General features: G+C 36.8%; 1 protein-coding gene across 1 annotated transcript in view; it reads left to right on the top strand.

Moving 5' to 3' along the window:
- LOC112399504 (bifunctional heparan sulfate N-deacetylase/N-sulfotransferase 3) overlaps positions 1-23,758 on the top strand; it is a 136,081-nt gene that overhangs the window by 41,520 nt on the left and 70,803 nt on the right. The window contains exons 2-3 of the mRNA XM_024744706.1: positions 197-284; positions 7,614-7,768. Coding sequence (XP_024600474.1) covers positions 197-284; positions 7,614-7,768 — 243 coding nt within the window. The remainder of the gene's footprint in view (positions 1-196; positions 285-7,613; positions 7,769-23,758) is intronic.

The raw sequence follows: 23,758 nt of genomic DNA, 5'->3' as shown, positions 1-23,758 counted from the left end.
GCTAAAGGATAAATATAAGTATGTATTTATGTAATCTCAGAAGCTTCCTGCTAGTTGTAAGGTGGTAAAGAAACTACTTTCCATCATTTAATTCTCTCATGTCTAAAGGAGTAGTTTTACCTTTTGAATGCTAAAGGAAGATATCTTCTCAAGGCCATGCTCTACCTGATATATTTTTAAAAATTATGTATTTCAGGCCCTGCTTGATACTCAGAATCTTTTGCGTGCACAAATCACAAATTTTACGTTCAACCTGGGATTTTCAGGGAAATTTTACCATACAGGTAAGAAAAAGGAGATTAACTATTCTCATTAAAGCCTCTCTGACCACTCTTTTTAAAATTATGACCCTTCTTCTTCACACCTCCCCGTATTCCCTGTGTCTCTCCCCTACTTTATTTTCTTCATATTATTCAATTTCATTTAACCTATTATTTTTTCACCTTTACAAAATGTTAATAGTTGGAAAGTTTATTCACCATATTATTATTTAATGGGCTTTTTTTCTATTGAACTATAATTTACATACATAAAACTGCATAAGTAATAGGTATAGTGCTCAATGAATTTTCACAAAGTGTACAGAGCTCCATAACCAGCATGCAGATCAAGAATGAGAAACTTCCAGAAACTCACACACCCCCTCCCTTGTGCTGCCTTAGTCACTAGCTTCCCTCAAAGAAAGCCACTATCCTAACTTCTAATATCATAAATTAGTTTGCCTGGCTTTGAGATGTGTATAAAAGGAATCATATAGTATGGACTCTTCTATATACAGCTTGTTTTGTCCAACATTATTTTGGTTTTGCAGACATCATTGTGTATAGTTGTAATTTTTTCATTGTCATTGTTCTGTAGTATTCCATTTTTTGAATTTACCAGAATTTCTTTATTCCATTCCTCCAATGTGGATGGTTGGGTTGTTTCCAGTCTTTGGCTTTTTTTTGCATAGTTGTGTTAAGAACATTTTTGTACCTGTCCTTCAGAGGACATATGTATTCTTTTCTGTTGGTTATCAACCAGGAGTAGAATTGCTAGTTATGTGGTACATTTATGATCAGCTTTAGTAGAAAATGCCAAACAGATTTTCAGAGTGGTTGTACCAGTTTTTATTTCCAACAGTATGTAAGTTTTCCTGTTGCTCTACATTCTCACCAGTATTTAATATTATTTGTCTTTTTAACTTTAGCCTTTCTGGTGGGCAGTAGAGATGTCACATTATGTATGACTTAAATGTACATTTCACTAAGTAGTGAAACTGAGCTTCTTTCATATATTTATTGACCATTTGGATATCTTCTGTTTTGAAATACCTCAGTGGGTTTTTTTTATTGAGTTTTCTGCTTTTACTTATTGATTTGTAGAAATTCGTTATATACTCTTAATGAGCCCTTTGTCCCTTATCTGTGTTGCAAATACTTTCTCCTAATGTGTGGTTTATCTTTTTTACATTCCTACTGGTATTTTTTGATGAACAAACATCTTAATGTAGTCCAATTTATCTTTTTTTTTCCTTTTTTGTGTCTTTTTAAAGACATCTCTGCATGCGACAAGATCATGAAAATATGTTCCTACATGCTTAAAATGTATCTATCTGAGATCCATCTGGAATTGATTTTTGTGTATGTGTGAGATAAGGGCCAAGATACCTTCTTTTTTCCATAAACATGTCAAGTTGGTACCAAGTATTGAAAAGACCATCCTTTTCTCACTGTTTCATGGTATCATCATTGTCACAAATTAGATGACCATATATATGTGGACTCTGTTTCTGTACTCTCCTGTCCATTGGTTCCATTTGTGTCATCATACTGTCTTATTTACTGTAACTTTATAATTAATTTTAATATCTGCTATTGTAAGTCCTCTAAGTTTGTTCATCTTCAAGATTGCCTTGGCAATTCTTGGTCCTTTGCATTTTTATGTAAATTTTAAAATCAGCTTACCAATATCTACAAAGAACCTCAAATTTTTATTTAAATTTTTTTAAATTTTATTTAAATTTAAAACCTTAAATTTTTATTTAAATTACATTAAATCTATTAATTAGTTTGGGGAGAATTGCTATCCTAAATATTGAGTCTTCCTATTCTTGAACACATTTAGGTCCTCGTTAACTACACTTGATACAACTTTATTGTTTTTCTATTAATTCCTTGATGGGGTTTTTGATGCAGTAGTAAATGGTGTCTTTTTTTAAAGTTTTCCATTTCTCTTTTGATAGTATAATAATAATAATATAATTGATTTTGTGTACTGATCTTGTATTTAGCAACCTTGCTACATTCACTTATTAATTTTATAGTTTATAGATTCTTTTGGATTTTCTACCTATTCAGTCATATAATTTTTGAATAGTAAAAATTTTATTTCTTCCTTTCTAAGCTTTATGAATTCTTTTTCTTTTCCTTGCCTATTGCACTAGCTTGGATCTCCCATAAACATTAAAGATGGTGATAGTAACACTCATATCTTGTTCCTGACCTCAGGGGAAATCCTTCAGTAGTTTTCTTCCTGTTCTTGAGGGGAATTCTTTCAATGGACAGTTTTATAGAAAGTCTTTATTAGCTTAAGAAAGCTCCCTTCTATTCCTAGATTTCTAATGTTTTATTATGAATGGATGTTGAATGTACTTTATTTTTAAATTATCTGTTGCCTTTCTTCCCTCACTAAAATGAACACTCTACAAAGACTTTACTGCTGTAACACCAGCAAGTAGGACAGTGCCTATTGAAAAAAAATGAATTAATGAATAAATGATTGAATGAAAATAAAGTTACCTTTGTTTTAACTATTAGTATTTATATGGAACAAGGTCAGAGAATAAAATTTGACCATGTTGTGTTATGAAAGAAAATCACTCTAAATATTAAGAATAATTAAAACTTTTTCCCAAACATAATAGAAATATAATAAAGCACTCCTGGCAACTCAGTTTTTTGCCCAGTGATGAATGCTAAAGAATGACTGTAGCCACTGGCTCTCCTTCATTCTTGTTTCTGAAAGATTTGACCTCTTTCCTTACTTGGGTACTTCCCACAGCTCACAGTAGGTATATCCTCTCTCTAAGCCAGGAACAGTAGAACACAGGAGGAATCTAAGGAAAAGGCTTGAACGAGTTTTGTTGTCTGTATAAGACCTGCAAGCTTCCACAAAAACTTAGCTAGACTTGTCTAAAACCAGTAAAATCAGTTTTCAATGGGAACAGATATAAAATTTAATACTCTGAATCCTTCAAAAATTAAATATTGTAAAGTTTAATTGAATTACACAGCCTTCCTTTCTAAATGAGTAACTCCTTTTTCTATTAAAAATTCTATTTTATTCAGTCTTTAAGGGAAGGAGAAAAACAGCACTGTCATACTAGTAAGACTTCATTTCAGGAGAGCGTTTCATCTTGTTTGATGTACTTTACTTTTTTAAAAATTTGTGCATTTTGTGAGAAATAGAGAGATGAAAGAATAAAAATTATAGTTCCCTTTTAGTGAGCAGCGCCATATTCTAGGTACTTAGCTAAGCACTTTTCATGTACCTTTTCATTGAATCCTAGGAGTTAAAGAATGTGTTACCTTGTTTTCTAGGTAATAACATAGAAACTTAGAGGGGCCCAAGGTCATATAGCTACTTAAGTGTCAAAAAATACTCTTAACTTAAGGTCAGTCAGAGCCCAAGTCTTATGTATTAGAAAAAAAAAATGGGTTTTTATCATTTAATTGGCAATCCTTGATTAAGGAAGCTGAATGGCAAAAGGTTCCTTCCCCTTATCTATAGGTTCTTTAGGTTTGTATATTTTCCCAAATCACTGAGAACCAATAGTATTTGTAAATTCTATCACAGAATTAATTAACAATGTGAAGAGCAATGTTACATGAATTAGTAAATGCTAATCTTATTTCTAAATTCCACATTTGGTCAGTGAATGATGGTTAAGGGTCCTGAATTTAGAGTTGTGTAATCTGGGTTGGATTTCAGGTTCTGAATTCAGGTTCTATCCCAGTATTCCCAGTGACTTGTGACAAATTACTTTGCCTCTCCAAATATCAATTTCCTTATCTATAAAATGGCGTTAGCAGTAGCCCCTAGCGCATAGGGTTGTAGTGAGAATTAAATGAGACTATACTTGAAAAACACTTAAGACAGTCTCAATCAAAAATGGTTTTTAATATAATATCAGAGTAGGAAATAGTACAGATAAAATACTGAAGAGACATGTTATTTAAATAGATATATAATAAAATAATAATTTGCATTAACTGTAAAATTTCAGTGTAGTTTTGTAACAACTTAAGAAATGACACTTAAAATTGAGGAATTTGACTTCTAGTTCTTCTCTCTCCAGTTCTGGCAAAAGTGTGTAAAGTGGAGGAATAAAGGAGTAGCGAGAGGCCAGCACAATCCAACCACGAATAACTATGTTTCAACTTTTTTATCATGATGTTTAAAGTGTTAGGCAACAGACACTTGTTCTCAATATAATTAATTCTGACGTAAAACATCCCCAAAGTAGGATTAAAGGAAATCAGATAAGAGAGAGTTATAAAGAAAAAAGGAAAGGCATACAATTATGCCTACTATGATTTTATATGTCTGTCAGAGGGCAGACATTGTTTGTCTGACTCTTGCATGATTAAAATGTATGAATATTTTAATAGCAGATTTCACCATGATATTCAGGAAAGGACACCAAATACCTGAGCAATCTTTCCAAAGAATTCTGAAATCTGTTGTGCTGTCCTCATAAATAAACTTTGGGTAAAGGCCAACTAGAAAAATGAATAAAGAGATAAGAAGAAGGATGCAGGGAAAGATAGGAGTTATAGGAGACGGGAAATAGAGATTAAAGGTAGTAGGAAGGATGACTTTTCATAAACTAGGAAATCTCAGCTCACTTTTCCCAGGGGAGGTGGAAATCAGAAATGAACTGATTACTGGGAAACCCCAAGAGACATCTGCCTATTTTCAGTATGGGAAAGTAAAACTGCAACAAGTAACTGACTGTAATCTTAACTAATATGGTGTCCTGAGGACATACAAAATGTTAAACAAGAGGAGAGTATGTAAGAAGAGATGTTTAATTGCAGGGAAACCAAATGACATAATCCTTATGTAAAAACAAAACAACAACAACAAAAAAACCCCAACATGTATTTAAGTATCACCAGTAGCACATAGCTAATATTTCTTTACCAGGGCCGCCTTATTTATCACCTGAAAGGTAGCAGGACGCAAGACTTCGCCATGATTGGGGTCATCAGATATTCTAAGCCCCTACCTCCATTTTCCTATTCCTTTGCATTCCTCTCTAGATGGCTTCCCAGAGCTGTAAGATAATCACTCAGAAGCCCCAAGAATGCTCGATGTGGGTGACTCGTTTATCAGGCCAGTCAGTTAATATAATGGCTTGATCAGTTCTTACATTGTTTTCTTTTGTTTGTTTTTTTGTTTTTTGCGGTACGCGGACCTCTCACTGTCACTGTTGTGGCCTCTCCCATTGCGAAGCACAGGCTCTGGACGCTCAGGATCAGCAGCCATGGCTCACGGGCCCAGCCGCTCCGCGGCATGTGGGATCTTCCCGGACCGGGGCACGAACCCGTGTCCCCTGCATCGGCAAGCGGACTCTCAACCGCTGCGCCACCAGGGAAACCCAGTTCTTACATTCTTAAATACAGTGTCCCCTCTGCCACATAACACTCATGTCAGTGCCCCCCGCTCCATACAGTATTATAGTGGAAAAAAAAAAAAAAAAAAAACCTCACAGAGACATGTAGAAGAACAGGAGCAAGAAATACAGGAGGGAAAGACATGGGCATTTTAGGTTACCCAGTATGTGCCAGGACTGTATAGACACTTCCTCCCAAATAGAATAAAATAGGTATTGCTATCCGTATGTTTTGCCTACATGAATACCAATATTAAAGGGGTTACGTGACTTGCCCACAATCACACAACTCAAATGTGTTGGAAACTACAAATAAACTAAAAATTTCTGACTCAAAAGGCTATACTTGTTCAACTATACTGTGGTAACATGAGTGTATGATGAAGAGGAAAAAATAAGAGAAATAAAACAGATTCAAGTTAAAGATGCCCTTTACAGAGAGAGAAGAAGTTCCTTCATATCAGCAGAGTATTGCTACTTAAGTATATGAAAGTGAAATTGAAGACGTTCCTTGTTGAAAGATTGTTTCATTCCACTCAGTCTATGTCACTGATTCTGTTCTTCCTGCGTACAGTGGAGCAACCTTACAGCCTCAGGCTACACCTTTATCTTTGGTCTCCTTCACTGCACAGTAAATCATAGGATCTGATTCTTTTCCTATCAATAGGCTCTGCCTTCCTTCTCTTGGAAAATTAAAGGAAAGAAGAGTGGTAACAAGCACCGGCTCAGTTGGCTGAGCCGGGGCAGCAGTCGATCCTCCATCTTTAGCCCCTAGCGCCCTATCAGAACAGGTCACATCAGAACTGTTATTGAAAATATGAGAGGAGGTTTTTTTCTCCACAAAGAAGGGACATCATTTGAAGAAACCCCTGTTCTAGGACCTTACTGGATCCAGTGTTGTGGCTGAAATTAAAGTGTGGCTGCGTAATTTTGTGATGATTAATATCATTTTATGATATGCCAGGACAGGCACCTTACACTGCTGTCATTTCATGCTTTATTAAAGAAACTCTGCCTGGGGAAATACAAAAAGAGGCTCCTACCCCCTCACATAAGTTAGAGAACTGTGTAATTTCTCACACTCAGCTAAACAGCAGGTGGTGGAAAATGGAGGAATTAAAACAAGCCCAAATACGAAAAATCAGAGGAACAACAACAAAGCTGACTCTCAAGGAAACAGAGGTCTCTTGATGGAAAGTTTGCTTCCAAGAACTTGAGAGAAAGAGCAGACATGAGGAATATAAGTAGCACCAAGGAGCGGGGTGGTACTTGGATTGTTTTACAGTGACTTCACCACTTTTCACCTTCTTTCTGTCACTGTCTTCGCTTTCTCTTTCCTTCAGTTTTCTCTTATTTTCTCAATAATAATTCCTACATTTCCCTTTTTTCTCCTTTTTATGCCTTAGTTTTCACTAAATATGTACTGAGTACCTTCTTCTCAGACTTAAGGAGTAACCCAAATAAATTATGGAATTATTTTGGTGCAATTGTTGTGTCACAACTCATGTCTAATGATCAACCATTAGAGCTCTGCTGCACATTTCCTCACTCGTATTCCCTTGACTACATTCCCGACTTATCCCCCATTCTCTCCAAACTGCAAATTATATAAATATCCTAAACGTTAGAAGTTCTAAAGTTCTTTGGAATGGTTGTGTACTTCCATCTCGCAGTGATTTTATATCCATGTCTCATGTTTTAAAACTTTAAAAAGAGTTGTATCACAGTCTCTGGTTTTTCCCCAAGTAACAGATTTTCCTTTGTTACATTTCATGTTCCAAGTCTTATATGTATCTGAGATACTATAAATGGTACCTTCTAAATATATATATACGATTACATAATTAGATGCACGGACGGATGGGTGGATGGACAGATAGATATACAGATAAACAGGCAATCAGTATAACTAAAATTAATTGAATAATCTTTCTCCTCTCCCCCCCCACCCAAGGAACTGAAGAGGAAGATGAAGGGGATGACCGTCTTTTGAGGTCTGTGGATGAGTTCTGGTGGTTTCCACATATGTGGAGCCACATGCAGCCCCACCTCTTCCATAATGAGTCATCTTTGGTGGAGCAGATGATTCTTAACAAAAAATTTGCCTTAGTAAGTAACTCACTTTGAACACTACATTGAACTAATGTGCACTGACTACAGAAATGACCAGCTTTTTATACTGAGAATGTCTTAGAGGTTTTTGGCATATTGGCACTTTTTAAGCAGGCTTTTCTATGTGATCATTAGAACAATTTGGTAGTGCATCCTTTCAGTATGTGACTTTTGACTTTGTATTGGGTGCTCATCACTATGCTTAATGCTTTGAGGGGTCTACTTTAAAAGGAACTTCGCAAGACACTCACAGGACTCAGTTGCATGACATTATGGTCAGAGCTCATAAAAGATGGTTCCCATCCAGAAGGAGCTTCCTGCTGCACTGCAAAAGAAAAATATACACATAAAACAAGTCTCCACATAGAAAGCAAACTTATGGTTACCAAAGGGGATGGGGGAGGGATAAAGTAGGAGTTTGGGATTAGCAGATACAAACTACTATATATAAAATAAACAACAAGGTTTTACTCTATAACACAGGGAACTATATTCAATATCCTGTAATTAACCATAACAGAAAAGAATATGAAAAAGAATATGAGTATATATATGTATAATTGAATCACTTTGCTGTACACCAGAAACTAACACAACATTGTAAATCAACTATAGTTCAATCTTTTAAAAAAGTCTCCATAAAATGAGATATTCCAGGACCTAGTACCAAACCGTGTAGACATAAAACCTACAGTTCAGAGAAGTAAGTGTCACTGGGAGTGCCCAGGGAAATGTTGTGCAAATAGGAGTTTAGGTACACTCTGAAATAAGAATAAGATTTAAGCATCAGGGAGAATTTGTAGTTAAATGAAGCTGAGGGAAAACACCAGCTAGGAGACCATATTGTGGGTATGAGGTAATGAAGAGTCGATCCAGAAAGGCAACAGAATTGGGAAGAAAACTATTTCAGAGACATCACATACCTGTAATATAGGATGGAACATTCACTTGACTGAGCAGGATACACTGATTTATACTATAGGGATTCTGATTCTGGACAGGGGAATTTACAGTAAAAGCTCTAATACATACAGTACATTGTAAAATGTGCTTGTGATGAGTGGAGACAGTATACAGTGATTAACAAGCCAATAAGGCTTATGTTTGGGGTGGGGAGGATGTTTTATCTTTGTTTCTATGAATTATTCTAATGGGCACACAAACATGTGGAGGGAGTCCAGACAAGTAATTGTTTATTTACCCAGCATTCTCCCTCCCTGGGCAGGGAGTATTTGGGGGGCAGGAACTATATTCTGTCTATCACAGTTCCTAGCTCATAAACGTACTCCGTGAGTATGCGTAGTATAAATGATCAAGGCAGCAGAAATTACCACTCAAAAAGCAAGTGAAGTGTAACATATCTTTATTTATTACAGCATTTCTCTTATTTGCAAACCCCAAAACTTACATTACAATGTTCACAGATTATGTTGTTAATAAATCTAAAACCATCAAATCATGTTTCTAGGTAAATTCTACTAAACGTAGACTAAACCTAGGGTGCAAAATAATTAAAATACACTACACTGGTTAATTTGGATATGAGTTGGAAAATTCTAAAATATAACCACTCCATTGACAGACGGAAAATGTTTTTCTAGAGATTCGAAGTCCTGACCCCAAAACTAGAAATGACTGATTTGAAGTATAATCTGCTCAATTTTGAGATTTCCTACACATATATGCCTTTCCTAACGTTATAGTTCCTAAACCCTGAAGATATACTAATTCCATACATACCTGCCCTTAACATATTTATACTCTAAAATGGCATAGAGAGATTGTGGCTGTACTCTGTGGAAACAAGAGCACGTGTTACATCTCCCTTGGCTGGCCACCCAGCCATGTTAGCTATTAGTTTTTTTGGCTAATCAGAATTTAAGAAAGTACTGATGCCCACTTGCCCACTTATCATGGAATGTATTCTACATAAACTTCTAAAGCCCCAAGATGTTTTAGTTGAAACACATGATACCTTACTCAAATTTGTACAAGAAAAGGTTAGAATTTATAAAATATATTGCTTTTCCCATGAGGATATAGAAGACCAAATACTTACGGGTAGTATCAGGAGCTCATACTTACCTTTTAACTTCAGTCTATTCCCCAAAATAGACAGCTTCAAGTATACCTTTGCCAGGCATTGATATTTTGTCAAGAAAGCAAGAATAGTGTCCTACATGCTAATATTATGTATATATTTTGACAGTGTTTGCAAACTCCTGTGAGATGGAGAGCCAGTATTTTTTCACCAAAAGTATAAACAGGAATAGTAAACAGCATGTAAAAGTGGGTAAACATTGCCACAGTTTGTAATACAGAGCACTAAAAATCCCCTCAATGCAGCAAACATTAATTCTATGATCTTCAGAAGTCTAAAAGACTGCCAATATTAGCAACATTAATCAGCAAGAGAGGATGTGGAGAAGAAAATTACTTTGTAGTTTATTTTTAAATCTGTGGAGAAAGGGAGGAATTTGTAAAAGAAGAAAATACATAAAGTAAAAGAACGTACCAATAAAAGATAAACTAAGAAGTGAGGAGGAATATTTTTAGGTTTGTTGTTTAGGTAGCCTTCAAAGAAACAGTTTATCAAGGCAGATTTGATGAAAGACATGACATTCACTGTTATATTCTCCTGAAAATAGAACGTTATCTAAAATAATGGTATTGGGCCTCCCTGGTGGCGCAGTGGTTGAGAGTCCGCCTGCCAATTCAGGGGACATGGGTTCGTGCCCCGGTCCGGGAGGATCCCACATGCCGCGAAGCGGCTGGGCCTGTGAGCCATGGCTGCTGAGCCTGCGCATCCATCCGAAGCCTGTGCTCCGCAACGGGAGAGGCCACAGCAATGAGAGGCCCGCGTACTGCAAAAAAAAAAATAATAATAAAAATAAAATAATGGTATTCTATTATGACTTGGATGAATGAATCAATGCATGCCAATATTATGGTTATACCTAACAAACGTAAATACTTGAAAGTACATACAGTAAGAACCGATGCACAAGAGTTATACATTTTTTGGAATTCTCAACTACAGAGCATCATGAATTGAAAGAATAATTCAAAATTGAAATTTAGTCATTCTTAACCTCAAGTGCCAAGCAGAGGATATTTCTTAAAAATGTCATTCCTAGCTTCAGGTTGACAACCCAAATTATGGTCCTTGAGGCAGTAGAGAACATTCATAAAAATTTAATCAAATACAGAACTGGTCTGCTTTTTTGTCAGGAGAGGACACACATGAAAAGAGGTTGAATCCAGGGTCAGTCCCTCCCCAGCCATAACAACGTGAAAGAGAACAGAAGCATTTGGGAACAGTGATTAGTACATAACACACATTCAGTAGATAACAGCTGTTGTTTTTATTATCATTCTATTCAGTATCATAAAACTGCCATCTTCAGTTTTTACCTAGGTTCCTGAGGTGTTTAGAGTGACAGGTAAAAGGGACAAAAATCCTCAAGTTTAAAAGCTTATTTTGTATTGGAAAGACATTTGGTTCATGTGAATTCTACACATTTTCTAATGCGTGTTAACTCTTTTACTTCCCACTAAGGCATTAGGGTTACAAAGCTGCTTTGCTGCTAAATTTAAAGATGTAATAAGAAAAGTTCAAGTGTTTTATTTTCTTTTTTTATATATTCTGTATTATTTCCTTTAATTCTTACAGCAACCCTGAATTGTAAGTATATTTATTCTCACACTATAGAGAAGAAAACTGAAAAGTCAGAGAAATACAGTGACACACTCATGATGATAAAGCTCACTAGTCGTAGAATTTAAAACCAGACATCCTGGGGACTTCACTGGAGGTCCAGTGGTTAAGACTCCATGCTTCCACTGCAGGGGGTGCGGGTTCCATCCCTAGTCGGGGGAATTAAGATCCTACAGGGCACGTGGCGCAGCCGAAACAAACAGAAAACCCGAGAAATCCTGGTTTTCTAAAATTGCATAAATTGTGATCTCCAAGTTTCCTCACTAGACTCCCAAACCAGTTCACACATGTAAGTCTAGATTTCTCTTTTGCCTGGTAATTCAAGGGGGTATCTGGTAATTCTGCTAACATAAGAGGAATTGAGCGCTAGAGGTGGAACTAATAGGGCAACTTTTCCCTTAGGTTCCCTACAGTAGGCAGAGGTTCTACAATGTTGGGAAGGGAGACAAACAACTGAATCTGAGGAACTTCCCACATGACTATCATTTATCATGTATGGATATAGAGTCTACTCTTATTCAAAGAAACTATTTTGGAGGAATTCTGCCTCAACTCTCGTCTCACTAGATCTAAGAACCAGCAGTATTGTGCTGATATTGCATTTCTAAATTGGGTCACGTTCTGCTTTTTTCCACCAGCTCGGAAGCTCTAAATTTAAAGATGAGCATGCGTGTTTCCCAATGAAGGAACTGAAAGACATACAAAGAAGCAACTGGGTGTTCACACAAGACTAGAGGCCACGGATAAAATGTAATATTCACATGAGTGATTGAGTTAGAGGACACTTAAATACTTTTCCAGCTCAGAGAATCTGAGACTCTGATGTAAGACTCTTTGGTTGGGCCTTCTCTATCACCATCTACAGCCAAACACCTGCTATTTTCATTGAGTTTTAGCAAACACATCTGACCTATTAATCCTTTTGCACAATGTGGACACTTCTGTCTCACAAGGGAATTTAATGTCTGTTTTAATTTACTTTGAAAGCTCTGTCTAATTGCTTACTGTGGAAGGTCAAACAAATCCTTTAAGCAAACTTGCATTTGATGATTACAGCCATCAGGAAATACAGCTTTAGAGGTTGATTAGAAAAATATTTTTAGTTATCAAATATGGGCTAATTCACTAATTAAAATGAAATTTCAACGGGATTTTTTTTTGAAAGGTACCATTTTTGAGGCAAAGATTGTAATGTTAATTATTGACCTACAATACAGTAGAAATATCTATTATACAGTTTTTAAAATTCCATTGGAAAAATAAAGTAACTTGTTGCATTTAAACCTCAAAAAATATCATCAGTATATATACTCTCAGTTGGAGAACTGGATTTACATTTTAGTGAATTATGGTAGTTTAATTTTTAGAGATAAAATAATCAGTAGAAATTTTATCATAGAACTCATTGCCAATATCAGTGATGCTTAGCACTGTTTACAGACAATACCATTAAAATTGGTAGTAGTGAAGCAATGTTCCCGATCCTGAAAACATAAAATCTTGCCCAGGATTGTACTTTTTGATTGTATTATCATTATTCTTTGAAACAGTGTCCTTTTCCCCCCTCTTTTCCAAGTTCAGCAGAACCCACTAATTTACATTAGCTGAAATGTCTAGTATCAGTTATGCAACTCTTTAGGTGAGTGAGCACATTAACTTTTCTAAAATGGAAATAAAGATTATAGTATCAAATATAATTTAAAATATACTGAAAGACTTGCTGGCTTAAGGAACATATAATAATCCTTTGATTAGTTTGCTTGCCAGCTAGAGAATGAATGAATGTTATGATTTTTACTTCAGAGAAGCACTTTATAAAAAAGGGACATTAGATTTTCATTTTATTGATACTGAAAACAAAGTATAATTCTAATGGTCCTAATAGAAATAGAGCTCAACTCAGGATGCACAAAGTCTAGTCTGAGCTGCTAGACCACTTCTGGACTAATGCAAACTGCACAGTTAAGAAAGACACTAGCCATTGTTCAGAGCAGGATGGCCAATACGGTGAAGTATATAATTTACTTCACAAAAAGAATATCTGAAGGAACTTGGAGAGGGCAAGAAATAGAAGAGAACACTAAGGGATATATTATCAGGGTTAATATTAAACTGAAAAGTACTGGTGTGTCAATGCCAGTTATTACAATATTGAAAAGCGTCAATACCCCCAGTACCACCTCAGAACCTCCCGGCGCATGTCGCAAACCTCCCAACTGAAGGGACCTGGCTCGTGGTCTCCAACATCCAGCTCCAGCTCTACAGCTGGCAACAGGTCTTGACTGATCAGTGGATGGCATGCTGGCTGGTAAATATTTTGAATGTTACCCCTGAAGATGATTAATCAATCAATGAAAGTAAAATCCTCACAACTGCTAACTTTGTGTCTGCTTTGGCTTTTTCGTATCTTCCACTCCAAGTTCCCGATCATTCAGTAGTTTCTGTGAATTCTTCCTTTTGTACCATATCCTACTCCATTTCAAAACTTTCCATCCCCACTCCACTTCCAAATTTTTTATCCCACATCTGGATCATTGCAGCAGCATGCAAACTAGTCTCCCCAATTCCGCATTCTTTTCCTTTAGTTTATGCTCAGATCAGGGAAAACTGTGAAACTTGAAATCCTGTTATCCTGTTTTCCCTACATGAAACAGAACCTTGCATTTCAGTGAGAAAGAGTCTTGACTCTCCAGAGGAAATGTAGGAAGAGAACTCCAGATATCTACCAGACATTGTGCTTAGTGCTTTCCACGCATCTATCCTCAATTAATCCTCACAACCACCTGTGAGCCTAGTTATTCCCATATTTAAAATGCAAAAAGTGAGGCTCAGAGAGCTTATGTAATTTTCTTAAAATCACCTTGCCAGTGAAAGCTGGAGAAAGGATTTGATCCCAGGTCTGTCAAGTTCCAAAGCCCCCATAACCAACGTGGTTTGGGTGATTGAAAGTTGCCATGCCACTGATACTGCTATTGATTGCTGTTACAAAAACCTCACAACCAGAATATTACTTCCTGAAGAGTTATATTTTTTAAACAAATTCAGAACATTAAAATCTGGCTTTTACAATGTTTTTCTTTTCAGTCGCTGTTTATATGATTCATGTCATTTCTTGTGTTTGTGCAACCATCACACAAATATGGTGCAACGTCACTGTCCTGACGGCTATTATAAATACCAGAGGGTATGTAATAGTTATAACAAGCAAAGATCAATATCGACTTCTCTATTCTGTCAGTAATATTACTTCAGTTAAAATTAATACCATGCAGACTTAAAGACTCCTAGTCTAATCAACCTTTTATATATTTTCAGAAAGATTAAATGTGTTTGCAAATACTTTGGGAATTTGAGCCTGTGTCCGAATTGTTTATAGGTTTATTACCTCTCAAGGACCCCAAAGGTCCATGTTAAACTCATGGCTTCAAAATCTGAGAAAGCTGGATTAGACTAAACCCTTCAATTCCTCCACTATGTCTCTAGATAATTTCATTTTCAGTTATTTTGCTACAGCATAAAAAAATAAAGCTTCATAGATTCATTTTTTTACATTTCTACAAACTCCTTCATGTGTTTACTTGAAGAAATTTTAGCAATTCAAAAAAAATCAACCTGGCCTGTGCAAAGTACAAGTGTTTACATAATTCTTTTGAGTATTCTTAAAAAAGCACACCCTTTAGAGATGTGTTTAGTTATGAGACACTCAACAAAGATATGAGGATAATTCAAAAATTTGAAGGGAACTCTAAGAGAGGAAAACAGCATGCTCTGTTAAATGAAACTAAATTGAAATAAACTACATAATTATTAGCGAGGACTAGAAGAAAATCTGTCACTCTCCCTGAAATAATTCTTTCTGCGAGGTTACAAGTTAAAATGAAGGTTAAAGCTGAGTATACATACCTTTTGTAAACCTTTTTCTGTATTGGTACTGAATTATTAGCTTAACTTTCGCTTCTGGAACTTCTTTTTTTTTCTTCCAGTTTTATTGAGATATAATTGATACACAGCACTGTATAAGTTTAAGGTGTGCAGCATGATAACTTACATACATCATGAAATGATTACCACAGCGAGCTAACATCCATCATCTCATATAGATGCAAAATTAAAAAAATAGAAAAAATATGTTTTTCCTTGGGATGAGAACTCCTAGGATTTATTGTCTCAACAACTTTCATTATATATTTATCAGGTTGTGTATTATATACCTAGTACTTCCTTTAGCTTGTAACTGGAAGTTTGTACCTTTTAACTACTTTCCTGCCCATCCCCTACATCTGGTAACTACAAATCTGATCTCTTTTTCTATGAGTTTGTTTGTTTTTGAAATATAACTGACCTACAACACCATTTTAGTTCCTGTTACACAACATAGTAATTTGATGTTTTTACACGTGTTTCTGGAATTTCTTAATGCATTTGGCTTACTAAATTTCATTAAAGTTCTTCAAATAATTCAGCTATTAACTTGGGGTAGTACTTGAAGGGGAAGATGTAGTGTCAAGAAAGGGCTTTTGCTGATGTCATTGTTATGGCCTTATCAAATTTATGGTTCACCAAGGACTTTTTTTTTTTTTTTTTGCGGTACGCGGGCCTCTCACTGCTTTGGCCTCTCCCGTTGCGGAGCACAGGCTCCGGACGCACAGGCTCAGCGGCCATGGCTCACGGGCCCAGCTGCTCCGCGGCATGTGGGATCTTCCCGGACCGGGGCACGAACCTGTGTCCCCTGCATCGGCAGGCGGACTCTCAACCACTGCGCCACCAGGGGAGCCCTCACCAAGGATTTTTAAATTCTTTTTCAAATTTTTTCCCATTCAGGTTGTTCCATAATATTGAGCAGAGTTCCCTGTGCTATACAGTAGGTCCCTGTTAGTCATCCAGTTTAAATACAGCAGTGTGTACATGTCAATCCCAAACTCCCTAACCATCCCTTCTCCCCCTCCACCCCCACCCCATAACCATAAGTTTGGGGACCTAGAGATTGTCATACTGAGTGAAGTAAGTCAGACAAAGTGAAATATTGTATGATATCGCTTATATGAGGAGTCTATTAAAAAATGATATTTTGGAGATTAATCCTTTGTTGTTTCATTTGCAAAAAAAAAAATGATACAAATGAACTTGTCTACGAAGGGGAAAGGACTCACCAAGGATATTTATAGCTCCTACTTTATACATAATATCAATTACTTTTTCCTGAAGAAATGTATACTGTTTGGTAAAACTTTTTTTAGATAAGGCTGATAATGAGAGTGTATCTTCTTTTTATTTATTTAGTTAGTTAGTTAGTTTTGGCTGTGTTGGGTCTTCATTGCTGCGCACGGGCTTTCTCTAGCTGCAGCAAGAGGGCTACTCTTCATTGTGGTGCGAGGGGCTTATCATTGTGGTGGCTTCTCTTATTGCAGAGCACAGGCTCTAGGCACACGGGCTTCAATAGCTGTGGCACGTGGGCTCAGTAGTTGTGGCTTGCGGGCTCTAGAGCGCAGGCTCAGTAGTTGTGGCGCACGGGCTTAGTTGCTCCCCGGCATGTGGGATCTTCCTGGAGCAGGGCTCGAACCCGTGTCCCCTGCATTGGCAGGCAGATTCTTAACCACTGTGCCACCAGGGAAGTCCCATGGGTCTTCTTTTAAGGGATGTCTTCTCGTAAATAAGAATCCTGAGTTTTGGCAGGGGCTGGAAGTGATGGTAGAAGTATTCTTAGTTTACCTCTGTTCCCATGTTTTACTTGTTGTTTCAATAACAGAATAATATTAATAAGATGAAAGGAAATTAAATTGCACTTGACCTATAATGTTGCTTATATCTTTCATTCTCTACATCTCAGTAAGATAATTTGTTTTATTACTGCTACTTGGAACATAAAGAAATTGAGGTTTGGTGAAGTTGTATAACCTGCCCAAGGTTCTACGACTAATGAAGGGCATCACTGAGACTGAGCCCAGGACTTCTAAATTTGTGCTTCCTCCACGATACTAAACTGTTCCCTATCCCCAAGATTCCCTGATAGACATTGATCATTTATTGTCATGGGTCTGACATTGTTTTACATTTTTAAAAACTTTCATTGAAGTATAGTTGATTTAAAATGTGTTAATTTCTGCTGTACAGCAAAGTGATTCAGTTATACACATATATATTCTTTTTCATATTCTTTTCCATTATGGTTTATCACAGGATATTGAATATAGTTCCCTGTGCTATACAATGGGACCTTGTTGTTTATCCATCCTATGTATAATAGTCCGCATCTGCTAATCCCAAACTCCCAATCCATCCCTCCCTCCCGGAATCTCTTTGAATATGGGAAAAATAAGATTCTTTTCTCACTATATAGTTAATCAAACACTACAGACTCTTCTCCAGATCTGATTGACTTCAGAGTGACAAGATCATACTCCTGTTTTATGAGTTACTGTAATGACATTCTGTTTCACAAGATCTCATTATTAACACCTATATCCAAAGACTTCTGTACCTTTTGTTACTGTAGCCATGTTTTTTTAAAAGCCAAACTGTGAGACAAAGAATATCACCTTCCTGGGGCTTCTGGACTCATAGGAATATCACTAACTAGGGAAGCTTGCCTCAGCCTTGACGTTCAGTGTTTTTATTGGAGTTTCATTTCATAGACATGATGACTGACTGACTGCATGATTGAACTCAATCTCCAACTCTCCTCCCCTGCCTAGAGGTCAGGCTGATATAAACTAGCTCAAAGCCCCAACTCTCTAATTGAATGGTTGGTCTTTCTGGCATGGCCAAACTCTGAACTGAGTCACTTTGTTAACATAAACTCAGATCTTTGGTCTCAGGGACCCACCATGAATAACAAGACATTCTTATAACTTAGAAAATTCAAAGGATTTAGGGCTTACCTCCCAGCAACCAGAGATGACGAAGACCAGCCAGCTTTTTAATTATACAACAGCTGCCAACAGAGGATGATTTTAAACTCTTAAACCAAATCTATTAAAAACAACATGATCATCACTGCAGATTTTTCACATACCAGCTGGCAAACAGAATTTATATTATGAATTAAAGAGCACCCTGTTTAAAAAAAAAAAAAAACTAGAAAGAAATCTAGGGGCCAGTTCTATAAATATTAACCAAATTTATGTAAATATGCCTATCACATTTTACAGCATTATCACTTACTTAAATATGTAGGAAGAAAAGTACACATGTTACTTTAAGATTGGATCATGGATTAAAAATAGTGCATTTATATTTAGCATCCAAATATGACTGCTTCTAAAAGCACAAAGATTATGTCAAAGAAACACAGGATTTTAAATCTGAATCTTAGTGACTACTTGAACAGCCCCTTTATTTCACAGTTGAAAAAAAATGAAAAATCAGATTCTTATACTAAGGTAATTATTTCTTTCAGGATCTTTCATTTCATACCACGCCAGAAGTACTTCCATTTATCACAGGAACATATTCTAATATTTACACTCTTAGCATTCAGTACCAAACCTAATTCCCTAACCTAAAGATAAATCCTGACTTGCCTGGTTTTGTCCTAGATGAAGAAGGAAGTAAGACTCCTTCAAATAGTAACTTTAGGTACATTGGGTCACCATCACTGCCATTTCTTACTTCTCCCGAGTCACAGCAATTGCTATAGGACTCCTTTAAGTGCCAGAGGCCCCACAGTTTCTCATAAAATTCATGTGTGGCTCATTAGTATTACCTTAGAAAAACAGTCTTTAGAAGATTTAAAATGCTTCTCAAATTCAAGGGAATAGTTTCATAAATTTGTTTTCTTGGGCTTCCCTGGTGGCGCAGTGGTTGAGAGTCCGCTTGCCGATGCAGGGGACACGGGTTCGTGCCCCGGTCCGGGAAGATCCCACATGCCGCGGAGCGGCTGGGCCCGTGAGCCATGGCCGCTGAGCTTGCACCTCCAGAGCCTGTGCTCCGCAACGGGAGAGGCCATAACAGTGAGAGGCCCGCGTACCGCAAAAAAAAAAAAAAAAAAAATTGTTTTCTTCACATACTGTGTGTGTATGTGTTATGTACATGCATATGTGTATGTGTATGCGTGTGTCTTTTAGTGAAAAGGTTCTAATTCCACTCTCCAAACAAACTCCTATTATCTGGAAAAATGTATTATTTTCTACGTGAAATAATACCTCAAACAGCCACAGCTTTTAAGAAAGGCACTTTAAAAATCTATTTTTAAAAAGCAATTTTTTCTAGAAACAACTCCAAAATATACCACCAATATAAACATTGGGAAACTTTATTGCAAGCCCATTTTTAATTGTAAATGTTAATTCTCAATACTATGAGATAGTTAACCAAAGCATGAACTTCTACATACTGAGGAAATGGGACATTCTAACCCAAATTGTACTACAGGAAAGCATTTAGAAGTATTTTGAAATTATGTGGTAATGAAGTTTTAGATTTTTTCTACTGTAGAGTATAGAATGTCTGTTTGACTTCCTATCACTGTGCATTTTTTAAATTACATTAGTTTGTATTCTTGCTAATCTGAGAAATATGGAAATAGGCAACAAATCTTCAGGTCATTAGTGTAAATTTAAAATGTTCTCTTTAGAAAGATTGAAATAGAGAAAAATATTAAAGTAAAGTATCATTTTGATAATTAGCAAGAATTTAAATAAAGAAATATTATCAAGGAGAGTAAAAAACAATGATTTCTTCAGGAATGAAGTTACTGTGTTTCTCAAATACCTAAATGCCAATTTTTTTTTTTAAGTTTTGGGGAAGTTTTTCTAAGAAATTTTGAATATCATTATTGAATATCAAATATCACTCTTTGCTTGATAAAATTGTGTTATCTTCACATTCTCCATGTGGAGACATCTGAATACACAATTTAGGAAAATCTTGCAATTTTTACTTCTATACAGTATAATTTAAATATAAATTCATAATAATAAGTGTCTGTTTTTCACTTGAATCATTTTTAACTACAGTCTCAAAAAGTGTTTTCAAGTATTACTTATCTAGATGTTAAATTTCTCTGTGAGTTACCATATGTCCATTCTGCAGACAAACCGACAGTTTGAGATAATTGAGAAAGTGAACATCAGAATGAGAGGAAGGCAGTCAGAATCAGTTCACACAATTGTTCACTAATATTTGTTGACTGCTTATTGTTGGCAAGGCACTGGCCATATAGCAGTGAATAAGACAGAACCCAGAACTCACAGAGTTTATTGTTTAATGAGGAAGAGAGACATTAAAAAACAATTATATGAAGCAATATTCACTTACAAACTGTGCTGTGTACCATGAAAAACAAATGAATGCTGCTAAGTGAAGTCTTAATGTGGACTTCATTTACACTGAGACTTGTCAGTGGAGGCTTCTCTGAAGGTATCACAGAATAAAGTACCTAAAAGAGGTGCCAAATTTATCTAAGTGAAGAATTGGAGTAGGGAAATTCCAGTCTGGGTAAACCACATATGGGAAGATGCTGAGGTAGGAAATCGCTTGGTGAGTTTTGGGAAAAGATTAATGTAACTAAAATACAATGAAAGGTGGAGGGTAGTGCAAAATGAGGCAAGAGAGAGAAGCACGGTCATACCATGCAAGGCTCATGACCACCCTAAGAATTTTGTATTTTATCTTAAGTGCAAGGGGAAACCATGGAAGGATTTTGAGTAGAAAGTCACATGGTCATATTCGGGTCTTTTAAGTATTACTCTGGCTGCTATGTAGAGAATGGATTGGAAGCAGGCAAGAGAGGAAATGGGTAGAATGGTTAGGAGCCTATGCTTGAAGGCCATGGGATAAAATGGTAGATTGGATTAGGGTGATGGTGATGATGATGATAGAACTGGAGAAAAGTGGATGGATTTAAGATTTATACTAGAGGTATACTGATAGGACATGATAATGAACTAGATTGAGGAGAGGATGAGGAAACAGGTGTCAAGAATAGCCTCTATCTTTTTGATATGGCAACTAGTTGGTTGATAATACGTCATTTAGTGGCATGGAGGAACCCTGGGGAGAGAGCATTTCTGGTAGAGCTGAGAGGTGGAGATGAAGAGTTCAATTGTGAAAATAATTAATCCCACTTGTGTTCTAAGTATTTAACATACATTTTATAGTAAAGAGCCATATTCCCTAGTCTTTTTGGTCCACTTCCTTTTTTAGGGAAGTTTTTACATAGGTTACAGAGTTCCTAGATCTAAGATGCTAGTTTCAATCAAGGATTCATAAAAAGAATAAGGAGAATTAACTTTTTAAGCTAAAATGTCTACTCTTTTAAACTTTTTGCCCCCAATTCCAAAATAATAATGTACTTAATTTCAAATTTAAAAATCTGGAAGAGAATAATCCGTCAAAAATTTAGCATTACAGGGCTTCCCTGGTGGCGCAGTGGTTAAGAATCCGCCGGCCAATGCAGGGGACACAGGTTCAATACCTGGTCCAGGAAGATCCCACATGCCGCGGAGCAACTAAGCCTGTGTGCCACAACTACTGAGCCTGCGCTCTAGAGCCCGTGAGCCACAGCTACTGAGCCCACATGCCACAACTACTGAAGCCCACGCACCTAGAGCCTGTGCTCCACAACAAGAGAAGCTGCCGCAATGAGAAGCCCGCACGCCACAACGAAGAGTAGCCCCCACTCACCGCAGCTAGAGAAAGCCCACGCGCAGCAACAAAGACCCAATGCAGCCAAAACTAAATAAATTTAAAAATAATTTTAAAATTTTTAAAAAAGAAGTTAGCATTGGGACTAAATCTTCTGAAACATAATAGTCTGCATCCCAGAACATACAGACCTGCAATCTTAGCCCCAACTTTTCTACCCAGTAAGATTTCAGGTGTTCTCCCTGGTATTGAATGAAAATTTGGGGGCCGATTTATGTTGCCTTCATCTCATTTAAAAGAGACCACCTACTAGCTAATGTTCGGTGATTCACAAGCTGGAGGCACATGGTTGCGGGTATTTAGATCAGGAGGAAAGCAGGCCCAAGAAGGGATAGTGGGATAGAAGTCACAGAAGCCTCACAAGGGAGAATCCCCAAATCTACCCTTTTCTTTTACTGAAAAAAAGGGTGGCCCAGTATTTTCATAATTTCCACATTAGAGTTGAGCTAAGTAGGACGATAGCTTATTTTAAAATGGAGGCAGGGGGCTTCCCTGGTGGCGCAGTGGTTGAGAGTCCGCCTGCCGATGCAAGGGACACGGGTTTGTGCCCCGGTCCGGGAAGATCCCACATGCCGCGTAGCGGCTGGGCCCGTGAGCCATGGCCGCTGAGCCTGCGCGTCCAGAGCCTGTGCTCCGCAACGGGAGAGGCCACAACAGTGAGAGGCCCGCGTACGGGAAAAAAAAAAAAAAAATGGAGGCAGGCCAGTAATGACGACAATAATAAACAACATTCATTGAATGTGTATCATGTTTCAGGAACTGCACTAAATGCTTTCCGTGTATTACATTATTTAATTTCCTCTTAACCTCTTATGAGGCTTAGGGGTCATAAATCATTCTCCAAAGGCCACACAGGTTGTAAATGCAAGAGTGAAACGGCCAGTCGTGTTTGACTCCAGGAGGGGAGTTTTCCGCCACTGTACCACAATGCACCAGCACGCAAATAAAAGATGAGACTGAAAAACCTCAGTATTTCTTTAGTGTCAAAAGCTAAAAAGAAAAACACAAATTGTGTATATGATGGTTTGCAAATATTTGGGAATATTCCAAAATAAGGGAAATGTCTCTGCTGTGCTGGACCGTCCTTTTCTTACATAGTGTTCTGAAGAGATAGCTGACCACTTACAGGTATTTAAAACTACCTTGAGCTTTCTGTCAGCATAATTTCTCACAAATTTGGAGGTATTTGAATTTTATAATGTAGTTCCTGTCATTGTGAATTTCATTCTTGCTTCTTCCTATACCCTTTTAAAAACTGATAACCCATAATTCTTCACAATTTTTCTTCAAATTTCTGTGATTGAAATTCATTTTCTTTCAACTGTTCCATTATCACTGCACCCCTATTCTTAAACCACTTTAGATGAATACTTCACTGACCTTTTCTAACACAAAGTATGTGCTGGTAAGTAATTTTTAGCTGAAAAAAATTGCCTTAGTTTTTAAAAACAGGGGGGAAAGAAAGCAATGAGATATTTCAATTCACTTTGTAGTGAAATTCTAAATGATAACAATAATTGCCTAGTTATGGTAATTTCTAACAAAGATGAAAATAAAATGAAGAACATGAAGCTTCCCTCTCACCCTTGAGGAACACAAGTATAATCTACTCCACCCATTCTCTT

This window comes from Neophocaena asiaeorientalis, unplaced genomic scaffold, assembly GCF_003031525.2.
Source record: "Neophocaena asiaeorientalis asiaeorientalis breed wild unplaced genomic scaffold, Neophocaena_asiaeorientalis_V1.1 scaffold309, whole genome shotgun sequence".
Classification (NCBI taxonomy): domain Eukaryota; kingdom Metazoa; phylum Chordata; class Mammalia; order Artiodactyla; family Phocoenidae; genus Neophocaena; species Neophocaena asiaeorientalis.
Note: the sequence above shows the minus strand (reverse complement) of the source record. Positions and strands in the feature narration are given on the sequence as shown.